This window comes from Nycticebus coucang, chromosome 21 (assembly GCF_027406575.1).
Source record: "Nycticebus coucang isolate mNycCou1 chromosome 21, mNycCou1.pri, whole genome shotgun sequence".
In the NCBI taxonomy this organism is placed as follows: domain Eukaryota; kingdom Metazoa; phylum Chordata; class Mammalia; order Primates; family Lorisidae; genus Nycticebus; species Nycticebus coucang.
Window position 1 is genome coordinate 48282232 of NC_069800.1, and position 20811 is coordinate 48303042.

Consider the following 20811-nt stretch of genomic DNA (forward strand, 5'->3'; position numbering starts at 1 on the left):
CCACATGAAAAAAGCCAACGATCCCTTATATCAATGGGCAAGAGACATGAATAGAACTTTCTCTAAAGATGACAGACGAATGGCTAACAAACACATGAAAAAATGTTCATCATCTCTATATATTAGAGAAATGCAAATCAAAACCACCCCAAGGTATCATCTAACCCCAGTGAGAATGGCCCACATCACAAAATCTCAAAACTGCAGATGCTGGCGTGGATGTGGAGAGAAGGGAACACTTTTACACTGCTGGTGGGACTGCAAACTAGTACAACCTTTCTGGAAGGAAGTATGGAGAAACCTCAAAGCACTCAAGCTAGACCTCCCATTTGATCCTGCAATCCCATTACTGGGCATCTACCCAGAAGGAAAAAAATCCTTTTATCATAAGGACACTTGTACTAGACTGTTTATTCCAGCTCAATTTACAATCGCCAAAATGTGGAAACAGCCTAAATGCCCATCAACCCAGGAATGGATTAACAAGCTGTGGTATATGTATACCATGGAATACTATTCAGCCATTAAAAAAAATGGAGACTTTACATCCTTCGTATTAAGCTGGATGGACGTGGAAGACATTATTCTTAGTAAAGCATCACAAGAATGGAGAAGCATGAATCCTATGTACTCAATTTTGATACGAAGACAATTAAGGTCACGGTGGGGGTTGGGGAAGGGGAGAGCAGAGAGAGAAAGGAGGGAGGGGGGTGGGGCCTTGGTGTGTGCCACACCTTTTTGGGGCAAGACACGATTGCAAGAGGGACTTTACCTAACAAATGCAATCAGTATAACCTGGCTCACTGTACCCTCAATGAATCCCCAACAATTAAAAAAAAAAAAAAAAAAAGACCTTTTTGGTTACTACTGAACCTGGCCCCAAGTAGAACTCGAGTTTTCTTAGATAAATAAATGCTGAAAAACTCAATAAATATTTGTTTAGTGAATAAATTATATCCATATTCATTCTAGGGGGGAAAAACATGGTGTAATAATCTGAAAGTCTTTGTGATTTCTTCAGCATGTCTGAAGAAAACTGTTCCCTCTCTGCTTTTGTGTTTTCTAGGCACCTAAGAATAAAGGACTCTACTTACCCAACTCTTGGTCATGGGGTTAAAAAGCAAGGTTCTCCTGTAGTACCTCTCTGTGACAGCTCCGAGTTTTAATTCCACTTAAAATATTACATATTTCTATTGCATTCCTTTTTACACTGGACACATCCATCCAGAATCTAAAATTACAAGTACCCACAGCAGACCACCTGTCACGTCATATTTATCATATTTTACCCTTTTCTCAGTACCAAGCAAGGAGCTGAGATGAATCAAAGTCAATATTCCCACATCACAGGTTTGTCATCACTAACATTAGGCTGCGTCCCCGACAAAGAAGTGTCCTCAGCTGTATTATATAGCAATTGTTATATGGGCTGTTAATGATTAGAGTTCACATTTTATTTCTCTAGCTAATTTTTTTTTCTGCCTAAGACTGCTTAGTCATCTTTGGAGTTAAGAATATACATATTTCTTAGAAGCAATTTAGTTATTTAATAGAAAGTGTATAGCTCCCCCAAGTGATTAATTTTATGCATAAAACATTTTATTAAAGTCCATTTTCCTTGCAATACTTCTTTAGGCAACATAAAGTCAGTCTCTAATCCTTTGTCCTTAACATACCACTCCTGTTATGCCCATTCTGGTTAATGAGAAGCGTGATTATGTATTATTGAGTTTGTTTTTTTTTTAGAGACAGAGTCGCACTTTGTCACCCCTAGTAGAGTGCCGTAGCATCACAGCTCACAGCAACCTCCAGTTCTTGGGCTTAGGTGATTCTCTTGCCTCAGCCTCCCGAGTAGCTGGGACTACAGGTGCCCACCACAACGCCCGGCTATTTTCTGTTGCAGTTTGGCTGGGGCTGGGTTCAAACCCACCACCTTGGAATGCAGGGCCAGTGCCCTACTCACTGAGCCACAGGCGCCTCCCAATGTATTACTGAGTTTTGATTAACTAGTAACATCTATCATGGTCTAATAATCTGAAAGTCTTTGCTAAGATTTTGAACAAAGAAATGAATTCTCATGATCAGAATGCATTTACATGTTATTTTTCTCTAGAGAAGAGGAAAAATGAATTAATAGAAATGAGTGTTTTTAAAGAGATATTTTATTTGCTACTTCTAACACCTTAAAATCATGGTAAGAAAAAAAGACATTTGCTGTTCATTTTTGCTAAACTGAAAGATTTCCTTACCACTGACACACTGAATACCAATCACCTCGTTTATCTAGGACGTGAGGGAGGTATGATTGCTCCCATTTAAGTGACAGAAAAATGAGGCGGAATGTAACCCAAAGTTGTGCAACTAAGTGGCAGAGTTAAAGAATTTCAATCCTGCTCTGTTAAAATCAAAGTCCAAATTCATTCCAAAACATGGGCCTCTGCTCTGTCAGGCAATGAACTCTCCATCCTGGAGCATATATATTGCTTTAGCTTGAATGCAATGTTCTATTTTCACGCTCTGTAACTTCTTCTCAGTCATTAGCATAGCCTAACATCAGTATTTATAAGAGAAGCAAGATCAACTCTTCCTGAAAGCATATCTAACATTAACTTTTAAATGAAAAACCCTGTTCTGTTCATCAACATTAATGTGAGGTCTAAAACAAAAACCCTTCACACTGAGGCTATCCAACAGCTGGCTGACATAACCAAAGGTCGTCTTACCCAGTAAAACCTCAAAAGAAACCAGAAGTCACTTGGGGTTAATTGTCATAGAATTGTTTTTATTGAAATAAAAGCTAACCTGAAAGAATGTTTTGAAAACTTAAATATACAGATTGCTTTAAGAAATATAAACCTGCTCACATATCACACGGCCATGGTTTGGTGCGTTCAGGTCCTCTTCAGTCACGTGTTCTTATTGACAGCGGCATAACAGTTCCCCAGATGCATGTGCTGTGATTTAAATCATACCCTTTCTGATGGATGTGTAGGTTCTTTTCCATTTTTGTTATCATAAATAAAATAGCAATGAAAGCCCTGCACAGACAGTTTTGCACACCTTCGTATATTCATAGGATAAATTCCTGGCAGACAGAACTGCGTTCTCTGTAGTGTCTGACTATCAACTGACAACTCTTTATAGAGCCAGGACAGACAGAAACCCAGCATGGAGACAGTATTCATTCCCTGCTCTTCCTGTTAAGAACTGGGAGCACAGAATGAGTCAATTATTTCTGATGACAGACCAGAGGGTGATCCTTTTTACATATTCCTAAGTCACCCTGTATCTGACTAAGGCTCCCTGGAGCAAACAAGAGAAAGAGTGGGTGGTCCCACCCAACCTCTGTGCACAGAGTCCCAGTGAAAAGCAGGGATTCAGATCCCCCAGTTACCAGCCTGTCTTTCAATTTTGTAAAAGGAAAACCAGCCCATTAGACAGAGCCTGTTTCTGAGAGACAGAGGCAGGTCTCTCTATCTCACTTCCCTAAATCAGGTAATTGGAGTCCTAGGGTTCCTTTGAATAGATAAGCATGGGCAGAGGGCACAGGAATATCAACTAAGGAAAGAGATCCTGGGAAGATAACTGCTCCCACCCCCACCCAAACCAAATACCAAAAGCTCACATCCTTCCACTTAGTTTGCTATTCCCTCTAGAACAGCGGTTCTCAACCTGTGTGGCCCAAGACCCCTTTTTACAATGAAAATACATTGCGGCATTAGGAAAGTTGAGAACCACTGCTCTAGACCGAACCCATCTGCAGATCATCATGAAAAAGAACTATGTAAGTAAGAATGCTTTTAGTGTAATCCAAAGTCCAAAAGGGTAAATATATAAACTAGAAAGAAGTGGTCACATCTCCCTTTAAAAAAACTCAGAAGGCTGTCCCAAGGGAGGAAACATGTCTCTTCTACATAGCTAATTTTGAACAATATTCTGCATATTTATATTTTTCATTACATTTATTCCTATAAGAAGATATCCTGAGCAAAAAGAAAAATCCGTGTAGTAAATCATGCAGAACAGAGCTCTAGGTCACTACATAAAGAACAGGAAACAGGAAAGAGGAAGCACGCCAGTGGTTAAGAGATGAGGCAACACTGCCCATCTCTCCTCTTTTTTTTTTTTTTTTTTTAATTTGGCCGGGGCTGGGTTTGAACCTGCCACCTCCGGCATATGGGACCGGCGCCCTACCCGCTGAGCCACAGGCACCGCCCCATCTCTCCTCTTTTTAAAAAAGTGCCAAATAGATGCATTCACTTAAGCATGATCACTTACCTGCTTCTCTTTCTTCTGTATTTTCATTTTCATCTATTGAAGGAAGATATTTATTTCTGTAAAACATTAAAAAGGCAAAGATTATGATAAACCAAAATAAAGCATTTTGATCATCTCTAGACTAACTGTGACATAGAAGGAAAACATGAAATAGGTTACTTCCACAGAACATTTCATGTCCAACTACCCATGAGCCATAAGTGTAGACCTAATTCTATCTAACCCTATCCTAGAGCCCAATTTACTGCACCAGACAGGATGGAGTCAAAAAGACTCCACTGGCTTAGCTCAGTGGTTAGGGCGCTGGCCATATACACCAGGGCTGGCAGGTCCGAACCCAGCCCAGGCCTGCTAAGCAACAATTACAATGGGAACAACAACAACAATAAAAACAGCCGGGTGCCTTAGTCCTAGCTACTTGGGAGGCTGAGGCAAAAGAATCGCTTAAGCCCAAGAATTTGAGGTTGCTGTGAGCTGTGACACCATAGCACTCTACTGAGGGCGACAAAATAAGACTGTCTCAAAAAAAAAAAAGATACTGTCTTTGTAGTTAAAATGTCTAAAATAGATAAATTAAGAAATAGAAACAAAAGCAATAAAAAAGAAAGCTAAGAGTTCAAAGTAATTTTCTGCAAGGAGTGAGACAGGAGTTGCTATGAGGTAGGTAGGACATTTCACCTGCATTTCATAATAAGCTCTCCTACATAATTTGATATTTTAAACTATGTACATATGTTACTTGACAAAATAAATTCCATTGTAATATTTCATATATTTTTTTAAATGACCGATTTTACTCTACTCAATACCTTAGCTCCCATCCCCATTCCAACTATAATGCCCTTCATGACACTGAACTTTTTCTCATAAAAGACTTGGGAACACCCTAAGAGCATAGCAATTGGCTTTAGAAATGCAAAGGCACTGGAACACCCTGGGAAACATAAAGAACCATAGTCTATGCAAGGCAGAAGGGTGGGGGCAGCTATACCACTAACTACTAGTACTGCCTTAGGTCTGAAATGCTCACCTATTTACCTACAAACCCTGGAAGGATCACAGAATCTCAGCTTCTGGTTCTAGCCTGGATATAGGTAGACACTGTCTCCTATGTAAGGTTTACTCTGATTTCCTGGTTATCCAACACAGCTATAGAATACTACTCACTCAGAAAACCATACCAGAGGCACACAATTATCCTGAAGTTTCACAATTACTTCTCATTGCTAAATGAATGTGATAGCAGGCATTAAGTAGAGGTTTAAGATTTGACGTGGTGGATCTGTTAATTACTTTCATCATTCCATGCTGTGTTCATGAATCATAACATCACTTCGTACCCCTTAAATATATACAACCATAACTTGTCAACCCACAGTTATAAAAAAAAGTTAAAGCGAGATAGTCCCAATTCTAAGTGAGTTTGATGCAAACATAAAAATGGAAGACATGATTCCAATCATCCTTGGAACTACTATTACAGCTTATCATTTCAATGTCTGTCAATTAGGATCCCCCCCCTCAACAGGCATTTTTCTATAAAAAGAACCATAAAATGCCATGGATTCTCCCCTAGAGAGACAAGTCTTCCAGGATACTGCTGTATGCAAAGAGCACAGTGGCCAAGAAGGCACAGTCAGGTCCTAGAGCCCAAGGGGAAGGGGAGGAGGGCAGAGGACTGGCTCCATCAAGATAAAGAAAAGTCCAGTTAGCAAATGGGGCTTTTAAGAATCACTGCAAGGGATTTGACAGAACAATTATTCAGCTCAAGAAAGGCATAAATTCCACACAAATGGTAAGTGCTCCCAAAAAGGAGTTAACAAAAAATTCTCTTCTAAGCTTCATTACAGTGGAGTCAGTTTTAGGTAAATTATGTTAGTACGACTTATCTCCTTTATCTCTGAACATCAAATTACTACACATCAGATGCCAGAAAACTGACATCATCAACCATCACAAACTGCCACAAATTTTAAAATAAAGAAACAAGTTTAGAAAAAAATTCCAGCTAATAAAAAAAAGATATTATGGGCTGGGTGCGGTGGCTCACACCTGTAATTCCAGCATTCGGAAAGGCCAAGATGGTAGATTGCTTGAGCTCATGAGTTTGAGATCAGCCTAAGTAAGAGTGAGATCCCCGTCTTTACTGAAAAAACAGAAAAACTAACAAGGCATTGTGGTTGACTCCTGTGGTCCCAGCTACTCAGGAGGTTGAGGTATGAGGATTCTCAAGTCCAAGAATCTGAGGTTGCTGTGAGCTATGATGATGCCACGGCACTCTACCCAGGGTGACAGAGTGAGACTCTATCTCAAAAAAACAAAAAAGGATTGTGAATAATAAGACATATGTGCTCAAATAAAATTCTGCCCCACAAAATGAAATCATTAGAAGCTACGAAAAATTCCATCAATAACTAATAAAAATTAGTGTTTAATGTATAAAGAACTAATACAATTATAATGCAGCAGAGAACAAAAAACACAACATCCAATTCACTGCTACAAACTAGCACCAAAATAAAAAGCAGGGCCCTAACACTGCCAGGAATGTGGGGAAACAGGTCCTACTCATCTTTGCTAATGGCACTTTTAAGTGTTTCAAGCTTTCTGAAGAGCACTCAGGCAATTTACAAACTGTTCCAAATCCTTTCATGTGCCAGTTCCACTTCAAGGACTACATCCCAAAGATGGTAGGAAATAAACCTGACCCTCAGAAGAAGCTCAAGGATGAGGTAAGTAAAATGTCAAAATACCTATCACAGGAGACTTGGGCACTGGAGAAGGCTTGTGACTCCTGGGTCATCACAGGGCCCAAGGAGGTCAGAGAAGGCAGATGAGCACAGGTTGGAAAGACAGGGCTAAAGCAAGTGCAGCTTGAATCTGAAGAGTTGGAGGAAAAAAGGTGGTGAAATATGCAAAACCAAATCTTTCTCCTGCCCCATTCTGAGAGAAGATAATGTTTACGGGAAAGCCAAGTGAGTGAGGGTGAAGTTACTATAGAATATCGGCTCTAATTCACTGAAAGCAAACTCTGGCAAACCTCCTGTTATTACTGTCAAATCATTTCTGGCACCCCGATGAATGGCAACACACCATGCGGCCACCCTCCAAGATAACAGGTGTCATCAACATCACTAGGAGCTTAATAAGCATTTATTGACTTGTACTTCTCTAAATAGCACCCTATAATTTACAAACAATCCCTCTTAAATTACCTCTACTTTTTAAACATGTTTTAATGATACACATTTTTAAAAATATGAAACTTTTTGGAAGGCTAAATTTTATGTACCAGGAACAGATGAATAGATACACCCTAAAGCTTGTACTTCCGCACAACACTGGAAAGGTTTTACAGCCTCTGCTGCTGCGTTGCCTGCCATCACTCAACAGTTATGATTAGATCCTTTTGGCTGAATAAAGAACAAATCAAACTGTAATTTCAAGGTCTCAATACTTAATTAGAAACAGAATACAGACAATTCTGAAACCCCTAACTGTGTGGGCAAACCAGGAAATTTATAAACGGGGGGAAAAAAACACGTGTATAACTTCTGAATCATGGAAACTGGTAGGACTCCTGCTCTCCCCACTGCACTGCAACGCTGTGTACGACTGTAGCATTTAATTAACTTCGTGAGAAAGTAAGCTGCTAATAATGTAAAAAGAAGCAATGTATAAAAGTTCCTATTCCTTCTTACACTCACCCATCTAACAATACTTCTATAAGAAAAATGGGTGCCAAATTTCACTAAGAACATTTTGAAAAGTTTCATTTTTTCCTATCTCTCTCTAGTTCAAAAATTCAGCAACAGTGCTTATGCCGTTTCTAGCATCCTCAATGCTATGTTATGGACATTTAAAAACCAAAACATGGAGTTCACACCTTTGAATCATTCATTCACAGAAATCACTGAAATTCCCAACAGAACTTCCCTTGAGAACTCTGCCATTCTAACAATCCTGCTCACACCAAGAGTCTATTTCATTATGGGACTGTGTTTTCGCAAATGCACCCAGCAGACCTCTACTGTTCACCGCAGACAACAGTGTGGATGGGGAACTCTGTTGCTAACAGGCCTGCATCCCCTGCAACTCTATCAGGCACTTTGAGACAGAGTACATGGGAAGCAACTTTAAAAATCAGACGCATCAAATTTTCCACAACAAACATGTATTTTTACAATCTATTTATGCCTGCCCTCAACCTTGAGAACCCCTCTATCAATAGCAGGCATAAATAAGGCAATTCCATGTTGCTGTAGGGTGGGGTTTAGACCAGCATGGGAATAGAGCACAAGGAATAGCCCACCTGTGAAGAGTCCACTGAGAAGGAAGACGCGTCTTGGGGATGCCACTCTCCTTGAAAACCTGTGCAGATGCCTCTCACCAAGACTCTTGACAAACATGCCCGACCATTAAGAGGGGCCAATGGGTAAAAAAATCTCTCAATTCCTACCTTCCCACTCTACTGCCCTCCACAACCACAAACTGAACAAAAGTATCTATACCTTTTGCTCAGTTTGAAGCAGCTGACAGGAGGTATTGAACAGCAAGGGCTGAAGTGCCAAAAGCAGTTTCGATCTGGGTGCTAACACTGACTAGGTATGTAAAACCTGCAGAGTTTGTCTCCTTGCCTGTAATGTGGTGACAACACCTGCCTCATAGCTTCTTAGAAGAAGCAAAAGGGATGACAGCTATGGCGTATACCACATTGAACAGCCTTTAGTGTGGCCTGTCCTCAGGTCTTCTCTCCAGGGTCAGAGGAAGGTGGCCTCTCTCCTGAGGACACCAACCCCACCTGTCAGGACTTGGGACCCACCCTCTCAGTCTCTCCACTGGCAGTTAACTCCTTCCTCACTTCATTCAGGCCTCTCCCCAAATGTCGCCCTAGCAATGATGTCTTCCCTAGGGCCCCAGAAGAAACAGCACTACCACCCCCAAACTACTACCACTCTCTTATCCTCTTACTTTAATTTTCCTCCTAGCCTTTGTTACTCACTGACATTATATAATACTAAGTCCTCACTTAACATAGTTGACAGGTTCTTGGAAACTATGACTTTAAGTGAAATGATTTGTGGTAGGTTCTTGAATAACAGTTTCATTGTAACGATTGAAAATAAAAAATTGGTTTTATTATACACTGTTTTACTTAAAATGAGGACTTCCTGCATAGCTGTTTGGTTGTAAGTTTATTACCTGTGCCCATCTCACACACAGATGCACACACACACACAGAATGTAAGCTTTGTTTTGTTCATGTCTACAACATGATTAGCTTATAGCAGGTGCTCAATAAATATTAGTTCAATTAAAGAGCACTGCCTTTCTATAGCTTTCCTTCTCCTAACAAAGAAACAGGCTCAACTCTGTCTGAAAAACAGTACCACCAACAAACCCTCCACACACCTAAAATTTGACTACGGTATTCCTTCCCTAAAGCTAGCTGTTCTTAGTAATGCTTTCCTGGCTGCCAAGCCCAGTGGGCATTTTTCAGCCTTTAGTCTAATTTCCTTGCAGCATTTTAAACTGTGGGTCATTTCCTTTAAAAATTCTCACCTCACAGGTGTTTTGAAGGCCATCTCTCCTAATTCCTTCTTCCAGGCTTAGCATCCTGCCTTAAAGTTCACTGTTCCCAATGCCACAAAACTCCCTGAGTTTTCTCAACTCCCAAACTTCATCTCTCCTGGCAATGACCACTGCGCATTTCTAAGTCCAAACCCTCCTCCTAACCTCTATGTGGGTCTATCCAACACTTCATTGCTAGTTACAATGAGGAATTCCACAGGTACCACTAAAACCCCACAACTGTTCCAAAACTAAACTCAGTTACCACCTTCACACACTCACACACAGACACACACACAACAGCTCCCGTGTACCATTTCAGAGTTAATGTCCCACAAGCTGCACCCAGCCAAAATTGAGAGTTGTCCTTAATTCCTCTCCTTTCCCTTAGTTCTTTTATAATTCCTGAGTCCCTGGGTGTCTCTCCAGTTGACAGACTGATTCGCACATGTTTGGTTGTCATTCTTGCCTGGCGTGGCCTCCTACCTGCCTCCCGACTCTCCATGTTTCCTGCCTCCACCCCCTTCACTTCATCGCTACCAACTGCGTGTTTTCCTAACATGCAAATAAAACCAAATCCTATCTCTTCAGCAGGTACTGTGTCTTAAAAAAAAAAAGAAAAAATCCCTTACAGCACAAAGCCTTACCTCCGGTCCTTGTCTGCTGCTCTGACATTATTTTCCGCCATTCATCCAACCATACTGAGCACCTGCAGGTCCCGACACCTGCCCCGCTCCCCATCCAGGTCTTGTTTGGGCCCCGCCTCACACGGTCTCCTGTCCTGCAAAACTCAGCTGTGCGGCGGTCATGTTCTCCAGGGTGTCTTACCTGACTTGCCTAAATCCTACAAACAACTTGTAATACTTCACTGTACAGCTATATAACATTATTACCCTTTACTTGTCTGTACACGCTGTATCAGCTGCTGAGCACCTAAGCTCCTTCCGGGAAGTCTCAGGGCCTGACGTTTGGATTCTTCCATGATTACGTATGGAAAGAGTAAATAAATGAGAAAGTTATGTTTACAGCAAAGGCTTTGTGCTCTAGCTTTCTTCATCATATCTGGTGGCCTTTTCTTCATTTGCCATTTATTTCATTCTCCTAATCCAGTCAAATTTCTATCTTGTCAGAGTAATAGTACGTACTCAGCTTAAGAATTCAGTAACAATATAAAGCTTAAAACAAAAAATAATAGTCCCTTGATTTTATTCTCCTGATTCACTTTTCCCAGAGGCAATCATTTGATCTTCAGCTGTTCGTTCTGCTCCTTTTCATGATATTCTAAGAAAGATGCTTGTAATGGTGTTAAATATTTTTCAGTTTTAAACGTTATTATATTGGCTTCTTTCTACAGAAGTTGGCAAATATTTTTACAAAAGTCTAGATGATAAATATTTTAAGCTTTGTGAGCCATATGGTCTCAGATGCAACTACTCAACTCTGTGGTAGTTCAAAAACAGCCATAGACAAATGTGCAAACCAATTGAGTGTAACTGTGTTCCAATAAAACTTTATTTACAACATGAAGTCCCCTCTACTATGAAGATGAAGTATTGTCTTCCCAGTATAGTTATTATCATCTTGTTTATTAAATCCGAATAACTAAGCCACAAACTCTACTGTGCCAAAAAAAAAAAAAAAAAAAATTTTTTTAAAGATAGAGTCTCACTTTGTCACCCCCCCGTAGAGTGCTGTAGCCTCATAGCTCACAGCAACCTCAAACTCTTGGACTCAAGTGATTCTCTCACCACACCCTCCCAAGTAGCTGTGACTACAGGTGCCCGGTACAATGCCTGGCTATTTTTAGAGACGCAGTCTCGCTCTTGTTCAGGCTGGTCTCAAACCTGTGAGCTCAGGCAATCCACCCACCTCGGCCTCCCAGAGTGCTGGGATTATAGGAGTGAGCCCCTGCACCTGGCCTTGTGGTAAAATTTTTTGTATGTAAAATTTCTCTAAATATAATAATTACCTCATTTTAAACTTTACATTCTTTTCCATGAATCACTAACTCATCCTAAAATGCTCTTCCCAAACCTTAACATTGCTCTCAATCTATCTATAGTTTTTTCTCTCGGGTCAATCCATCTAGGATCCTCCCATCAGGAGTCCACCATCATTCTCTCCAATCTGCTTCAAAGCTACCCTCCTCCCAGGGATTTATTCCCTTTGTCCCTCTGGAGGGTGGACTCCTGGGTTTCTCCTCTCTAGGTGTACACTCTCATTGTGATGACACACAACATCCAGTAGCTCTCTAGAAAATACTGAATGAGAGGTAAATTTTTGAGACCTTCATGCATGAAAATGTTTCCATTCTACCTTGATGGATTGATGGGCAGCAAATCGTAGGTGTGAGGGCAACATCTCCTTGGAATTTTAAAAGCATCGCTTCATTATCCTTTCTTCCAACATCTTTGTTGAGTAATATGAACCATTCTGATTTCTGAGCATTTGAGTGTCATCTCTTCCTTTTTCAGAAGCTTTTGGGATCATCTTTTCACAGCAATGTGCCCTGGGGCTATTTACGTCCCCAGAGTTGGGTACTTTGTGGATTCTTTTGGATCTGTCAGTTCTGAGAAACACTCATATATTATTTTTTCATAATTCCCTCCCCACTGTTTTCTTTTATTGGAATTCCTGATACTATATTTGAATGACAGACCTTCAGGGCTTTATTTCTAATTTTTCTCATTAAAGCAAAAAATCCTGGGTGGCACCTGTAGTTCAAGCAGCTAAGGTGCCAGGCACATACACCAGAGCCAGTGGGTTCAAATCCGGCCTGGGCCTGCCAAACAACAGCGTAACTACAACCAAAAAATAGGTGGGCATTGTGGTAGGTGCCTGTAGTCCCAGGTACTTGGGAGGCTAAGGCAAGAGAATCGCTTAAGCCCAGGGGTTTGAGGTTGCTGTGAGCTGTGACGCCACAAGCACTCTACCCAGGGCTATAGCTTGAGGCTCTGCCAAACAAAAAAAAAAATATATGCTCAGCACCTAGGTTCGAATCCAGCCCGGGCCTGCCAAACAATGACAACTACAACCAAAATAAGTTATGAGTTGTGGCAGGGGCCTGTAGTCCCAGCTACTCCGGAGGCTGAGGCAAGAGAATCGCTCAAGGCCCAGACTTGGAGGTTGCTCTGAGCTGTGACACCAAAGCACTCTACCGAGGGTGACAGAGTGGGACTCTGTCTCAAACAAACAAAAAAAAATCCTTTCGTAGTCTGCTTTCTGGGACATTTCCTGAATTTTAGCTTCCGACTCTTCTTTTTTCTTTCTATCTAATATATCCTTGACATTCAATAATTCTTTTTGTGTGCAATCTGACATTTTATTTCTTCTAAACTAATGTCAGCTAACCAACAATGGAAGTGCATTCAAATAACAAATGTCTTTCCTTCAAAGATGATCCGTGATCTAGTTGGAAAGATCTCAAACTAGCATGAGGAAACAGTAACAGTTTTAAGGACTTCCTATGTATTTGAGCTCTGGATGAAAATACACATTTTGCATTGAAGATGGCACAACACCAGAATACAACGGAGGATCTGATTTTTTTTAATCTATAAATTCTTTTAGATGGTGGAAAGTTTTTGTGCAAACACATGACAATTTGAAAATCAGATCACCTTATGTTAAAAGTTACCATTTTCACATAAGGTGATTTTTTTTTCAGGCTAGAAGAAGTCTGTGCAGGGGTGAATCTACTACAGGCAAGAGAAAAGCACGTCACCCTTCAACTCATGACTACAGGTCAAAAAACTCACGCTTGTAAAACTAAAAGGGGACTATGAGGACAGGGACCATATCTATTTGGACTATACTGTATATCTAATATCAGTGTTGTATTTGACAAATGAGTAAATGTATTAATAGTACATATGGACTTATGAATAGCAAATTAAAAGAGAAGGATAATACTGGTATAAGGCTTGGACTAAAAATCCCATTGCTCCAAAAATGTAGATGCCTAACTTAAAATAGCTGACACAGGGAGGTGGAGCAAGATGGCAGAGCAGAAGGATCAGTCAGCTTAGCTCTTCTAGTACAACTGAGGAAAAAGAGAACCCAAATATACCTGCACAGTTCTTACCCAGAGTCGTGGTTCAGAGAGCACAGCAAAGTGCTGGTGAGCTGGATACAGCAGCAATGGAAATCTGACTCATTAGGCAAGTAACTGTGACCCACCAGATTCAGCCAACCCATGGAAGACCAGGACAAGGGGAAGCCTTTGCAGAGTTTTCAGTTTGAGGGGTAAGCCCAGGAGTGGGCAGACTCAGACAGTATAGAGCAGCCAGATTTGAATACCAGTTGGAGTGGATTTTGCAGTAGCCCATATAGCCTATGGCTAGGAGGAGTGAGAGTTATAAGTAACATCTGTATAGCTAAATAACGGGACACCTTGGTGAAAAGTGTATGGGGAGGGATTTGGCCCTCTTAACAAGCACGAGAGCTCGTGAGAGGAGAGCATTAGTGAATTGGCAGTCTCTACAACTGTGGTGTTAAGAGTCACGAGATCGGCTCTATATTCTCTATATTTCTCTGCAGGAGAAAGCAGTCAGGAGCATATGTACATTCTATCACGGACCTCCTCACTCAGACTCTGTCACTTCTCCTGCTTGCAGAACACCAGTGTCTTTCTGCTGAAGATTAATACTGCTAAAACTTATTCTTCTAAGACTGCTTCACCCTCAAAGACTATCTCTTTCTTTGGCTAAAGTAAATAGCCCTCAAAGCACCTAAGAGCAATTGTTCCTAAGTGAGATAACAGCATAGCACTCCACAACAAACAGCTAGATAGACCGAGGGCCAGGGACCTGGTCAGTCCTGGGCCCTGATAAGTGGACCCACAAAGGGACTCCAACAGGATTTGCCATCAGTTTGGTGGCTGGCAAGACAGCCATACTCGGAAGGTCTGGGCAGCCAGGGGGATGCCATTCTGGGAAGGTCATGAGAAGGTCTTAGCAGGGGCCTAAACCACAGCTGTCTTAATTCTGCCTGCCAGGATCAGAACTCCAATCTTGGGACAGGCTGAGGGACTCTGCTGCCCCAAGGGGAAGTGGAATCAGGAGGCACTGTGAGACCTACCCCTAAAGGAATCTAGAGAGCTTTAAGATCCCAACCTAGCAGGGTCTGAATGCTGAGGAAACAATCAGGTGATCAGTGAGGGCAACTAAGTTAGGAATAAGGACCACAGAGGTTGCTGGCAGTGTTCTCCATCTCCTTAAAAAGCCACAGTGCCACCTGGCATCCTGGTGACATACTGCAACATATATATATGTTCCTATTAAAATTGGTCCCTTCCACTATATATATATATATATATATATATGTGTGTGTATATGTATGTATTTACATATATATATATTATGTATACACACATAATTTCTTTTAGTAATTTTTTATTTTTCCCTTTTTTCCCCCTCTTCTTATTCCTATGATGTTGCTGCAGTTTTGGGCTATTTGAGCTTTTTTGTTGGGTTGTGTTTTTCTTTTTGCTAATCTGTTTGCTTAGTTCTATTCTTAATAACCATTTTTATTTTCAACAAGAGCAAGGACTCCTGTATTTTTGGTCACGGTATTTTAGCCTCATTTGTTCTCTCTCCCTATTTCGCTCCTCTTCATTCTCTCTTTATTAATAGAGACTCTTCTCCTTTCCTCATCTTTCCCACATAAATCACTTGTGTACAGTTAAGATATCACCTCCTTTTATTGGTCTTTTTTCTTTCCTTTGTTTTTCCTTTTCCCTCTCTCTCCTTTATTTGATACAATTCTATCTTCAACTTCTTCATCTGTTCTTATTTTACTATTATTTTTCCTTTTCACCTTTTCTTTTTTGTTGAGTGCTGGGGTGGCTTGATTATGGTCTGGCAGGAGGTCAGTAGTAGTCTGGCTTGAGGAGGCCAAGAGATCATGGTCTACAGATCCCTGGGAAGACAGTATTGGCAAGTCCTCACTGAAGAATTTTTCTATTTCTTTTTCATTTTTTATTTGTTTTTTACTTCTTATTTTTTTGTTTTGCTCTTTTCTCTTCCTATTTTTGGCAAAGGAAGAGTTTGGCTTTGCTCAGGCAAACCCACTCAGCCCAGCCCCATGAAATCCTTGAATTAGAGGCATGAACTTAACACCACACCAATCAATATCATTTCTTCCATCACTCCCATTCTCTCTTCCTGTCCTCATTCGCTCCTGTTCTTTCATTCATTTCCTTCATCCCTTTCCCTTTTTGTCTTTTTTTCTCTTCTTTTCCTCTTGTCTCTCTCTGTTTGTGCTTTACCCTTCTCTACCTTATTTGAAGATAAGGCAAAGGCAGATAAGGCCCATTATGAAAGAGAAATGAAAACCTAGATCCCTCCTAAAAGGGAAACAAGAAGTTGTTCAAGGATCCCAATGCACCCAAGAGGCCTCCTTCAGCCTTTTTCTTGTTCTGTTTTGAGTATCACCCCCAAATCAAAAAGGAGAACATCCCGGCCTTTCCACTGGTGATGTTGCAAAGATGCTGGGAGAGATGTGGAATAACGCTGCTGTGGATGATAAGCAGCCATATGAAAAGCAGGCTGCAAAGCTGAAGGAAAGCCTGATGCAGCAAAAAAGGGAGTCGTTATGGCTGAAAAAAAGCAAGAAAAAGAAGGAAGAGGAGGAAGATGAAGTGGATAAAGAGGAGGAGGAAGATAAAAATGAAGATGAAGAAGAAGAAGATGAATAAGTTGGATCTAGTATAGTTTTTTTCTTGGGGGGGGGAGGGTCTATAAAGCATTTAAACCCCCTGTACACAACTCACTCCTTTTAAAGAAAAAAACTGAAATGTGAGGCCGTGTAAAATTTGTTTTTGAAATATATAGTGTCTTTTCCTGTATAGTTAACCCCCTATCAAATGTGTCTTTAGACAGCCCTGTCCTGGTGGTATTTTCAGTAGCCACTAACCTTGCCGGGTGCAGTATAGAGGTTGTAAATTAGCATGGAAATTTAAAGCAGGTTCTTGTTGGTGCACAGCACAAATTGGTTATATGTAGGGATGGTAGTTTTTTCATCTTCCGTTGTCCCTGATGTAGCTTATATAAAATAATTGTTGTTCTGTTAATTAAATACCACTCTGTAATTGCAAAAAACAGAACAAAAAAAAAAGTGTAGTTGTTTAACTGTTGACATTCTGAATGCTTCTATGTAAAGATAATTTTTTTATTAAAAAAAATATTGTCAGCTTGGCACCCATAGCTCCGTGAGTAGGGCGCCAGCTATATGCACTGAGGCTGGTGGGTTCAAGCCCAGCTTGGACCTACTAAATAACAATGACAACTGCAACCAAAAATAGTTGGGCGTTGTGGTGGGCGCCTGTAGTCCCGGCTACTCAGGAGGTTAAGGCAAGAGACTCACTTGAGCCCAAGAGTGAGGTTGTTGTGTGCTGTGATGCCATGGCGCTCTACTGAGGGTGACATAGTAACACTCTGTCTCAAAAAAAAAAAAAAAAAAAATTTGTCAAAATGTCTATACTACCCAAAGCAATCTACAGAATCAATGCAATCTCCACTAAAATACCTTCATAATACTTTCAAGATTTAGAAAAAATAATTCTTTGTTTGTATGGAACCTGAAGAAACCCCATATAACCAAAGCAATTCTTAGTAATAAAAACAAAGCCAGGGGTATCACCTTACCAGACTTTCAGCTATACTACAAAAGGCCATAGTGATCAAAATAGGTATCGGCACAAAAATAGAGACACTGACATTTGGAACTGAGTAGAAAAGCATGAGATGAAACTAATACCTTACAGCCACCCGATCTTTGATAAACCAAACAAGAATATACACCGGGGAAAAGAATCCCTATTCAATAAAGAGTGCTGGGAGAACTGAATAACCACATGTGAAAGACTGAAACTGGACCCACCAATTAAAAAATTGATTCAAGATGGATAAAAGATTTAAATCTAAGGCATGGAACAATAAAAATCCTCGAAGAGCGTGTGGGGAAAACACTTGAAGATATCAGCCTGGGGAAAGATTTTATGAAGAGGACTTCCATGGCAATCACAACAACAATAAAAATAAACAAATCGGACTTAATTAAAATGAAAAGCTTCTGTACAGCTAAGGAAACAACCACCAAAGCAAACTGACAACCTTCAGAATGGGAAAAGATATTTGCATATCAGGAACGGGACAAAAGCTTGATTACAAGGATCTATAGAGAACTCAAATTAATCAACAACAAAAAAGACCCAACAATCCCATGTATCACTGGGCAAGAGAGATGAATAGAACCTTCTCTAAAGAAGACACACAAATGGCTCACAAACATATGAAAAAATGCTCATCATCCCGAATCATAGGAGAAATGCAAATCAAAACTACCTTGAGATATCACCTAACCCCAGTGAGAATGGCCCACATCGCAAAGTCTCAAAGATGTGGGTGCTGGCGTGGATGTGGAGAGAGGGGAACACTTACACTGGTGGTGGGACTGCAAACTAATACAACCTCTTTGGAAGGAAGCATTGAGAATCCTCAAAGAACTCAAATTAGATCTCCCGTTTGATCCTGCAATCCCATTACTAAGCATCTACGAAAAAAAACCCTTTTATCATAAAGACATTTGCACTAGGACTGTTTATTGCAGCTCAATTTACAATCGCCAAAATGTGGAAACAACCTAAATGCCAGCAATCCAGGAATAGATTAACAAGTGGTGGTATGTGTACACCATGGAATACTATTCAGAGATTTAAAAAGATGGAGACTTTGCATCTTGTGTATTAACCTGGATGGAGGTGGAACACCTTAGTAAAGCTTCACAAGAAAGGAGAAACAAGAACCCAATGTACTCAATTCTAATATGAAGGCAGCAGATGAGCTAATACAACAGGGTGGGGTGTGGTGTGTGTAGGGGAATGAGGGAGCAGGAAGAGAAGGAGGGTAATGGGGGGTCACGGTGTATGGCACACCTCTCGATGGGGGGTCACGGTGTATGGCACACCTCTCGATGGGGGGGGTCACGGTGTATGGCACACCTCTCGATGGGGGGGGTCACGGTGTATGGCACACCTCTCCATGGGGGGGTCACGGTGTATGGCACACCTCTCGATGGGGGGGTCACGGTGTATGGCACACCTCTCCATGGGGGGGTCACGGTGTATGGCACACCTCTCGATGGGGGGGTCACGGTGTATGGCACACCTCTCCATGGAGGGGTCACGGTGTATGGCACACCTCTCGATGGGGGGTCACGGTGTATGGCACACTCTCGATGGGGGGGGTCACGGTGTATGGCACACCTCTCCATGGGGGGGGGTCACGGTGTATGGCACACCTCTCGATGGGGGGGTCACGGTGTATGGCACACCTCTCGATGGGGGGGTCACGGTGTATGGCACACCTCTCGATGGGGGGGTCACGGTGTATGGCACACCTCTCGATGGGGGGGGTCACGGTGTATGGCACACCTCTCCATGGGGGGGTCACGGTGTATGGCACACCTCTCCATGGGGGGGTCACGGTGTATGGCACACCTCTCCATGGGGGGGTCACGGTGTATGGCACACCTCTCCATGGGGGGGTCACGGTGTATGGCACACCTCTCCATGGGGGGGTCACGGTGTATGGCACACCTCTCCATGGGGGGGTCACGGTGTATGGCACACCTCTCCATGGGGGGGTCACGGTGTATGGCACACCTCTCCATGGGGGGGTCACGGTGTATGGCACACCTCTCCATGGGGGGGTCACGGTGTATGGCACACCTCTCCATGGGGGGGTCACGGTGTATGGCACACCTCTCCATGGGGGGGTCACGGTGTATGGCACACCTCTCCATGGGGGGGTCACGGTGTATGGCACACCTCTCCATGGGGGGGTCACGGTGTATGGCACACCTCTCCATGGGGGGGTCACGGTGTATGGCACACCTCTCCATGGGGGGGTCACGGTGTATGGCACACCTCTCCATGGGGGGGTCACGGTGTATGGCACACCTCTCCATGGGGGGGTCACGGTGTATGGCACACCTCTCCATGGGGGGGTCACGGTGTATGGCACACCTCCTCGGGGCAGGACACAATTATAAGAGGGACTTTACCTAACAAACATAATCAGTGTAACCTAATTTTTTGTGCCCTCAATGAATCCCAAACAACAAAAAAAAGGAAAAAAAAAAAGATGTTTGGGATACAGTAAACTAAAATTAAATAAATAAATAAACATCTGATAAATATTACCCTGTTTTCCCAAAAATAAGACAGTGTCTTATTTTCAGGTGTGCTCCCAAAGATGCGCTAGGTCTTATTTTCAGGGGACGTCTTATCTTTCCTGTAAGTAGGTCTTATTTTCGGAGGACGTCTTATTTTCGGGGAAACGGTAGTAGTGAGAAGGCACTAGTACCGTCACACTTCCAAACTGAGACAGTCCTTTGTTTGCTGGTTTTAAAGATGTGTCATTGCTATTAACATTAACTTCAGACTCTACTCAAAAGAAAAGTGTTTTAAACATTCAGTGTATTAGCATAAAAGCTCTATTATGCTGCATGTGGGTAAAGTAAGCTAAAAGGCAAATCAAAAGTAGTGATTTTAAATCTTGTCTGTGAAGGAAGAACAGCAGCAGTAAGAGGAATAATAATATCCTAGTAAACTCTTGTTACTGAACCAAGAGTGTCAGAAAAGTCCAGTGAGAGGCTTCCCGTTGGCCAAGTGATGACTAACAAAGCTCTTGCTAAGTAAATGAATCTCCTCTGGCTATTTAAACCAATTGCTACTGACTAGAACCAACGTCTTGTGTTGCTGTAATTCCTTGCTATAACCAGCTATACTGGAAATGATGTAAAAGTGTACATAAGGAAAACTCTCTGTAGTCTAGAAACATTTCAACACTGTTGTGTTCATAGAATCAGAACTAAATGGGATCTCTGGAGTCACATGGTGAAACTCTTTCATTTCAACAATGCATGAGATATATTTGCACAATACAGAAGGAGAAATAT

The 20811-nt window shown here is 41.7% G+C and overlaps 1 protein-coding gene across 4 annotated transcripts in view; it reads right to left on the reverse strand.

The window, feature by feature from the left end:
- The window catches only part of CHD6 (chromodomain helicase DNA binding protein 6), a 213623-nt gene that overhangs the window by 144919 nt on the left and 47893 nt on the right, over positions 1–20811 (reverse strand). For all 4 annotated transcript variants that reach the window (XM_053573515.1, XM_053573513.1, XM_053573512.1 and 1 more), the window contains one exon: positions 4279–4334. In XM_053573515.1, the coding sequence (XP_053429490.1) occupies positions 4279–4311 (33 nt within the window). In that variant the 5' untranslated portion in view covers positions 4312–4334. The remainder of the gene's footprint in view (positions 1–4278; positions 4335–20811) is intronic.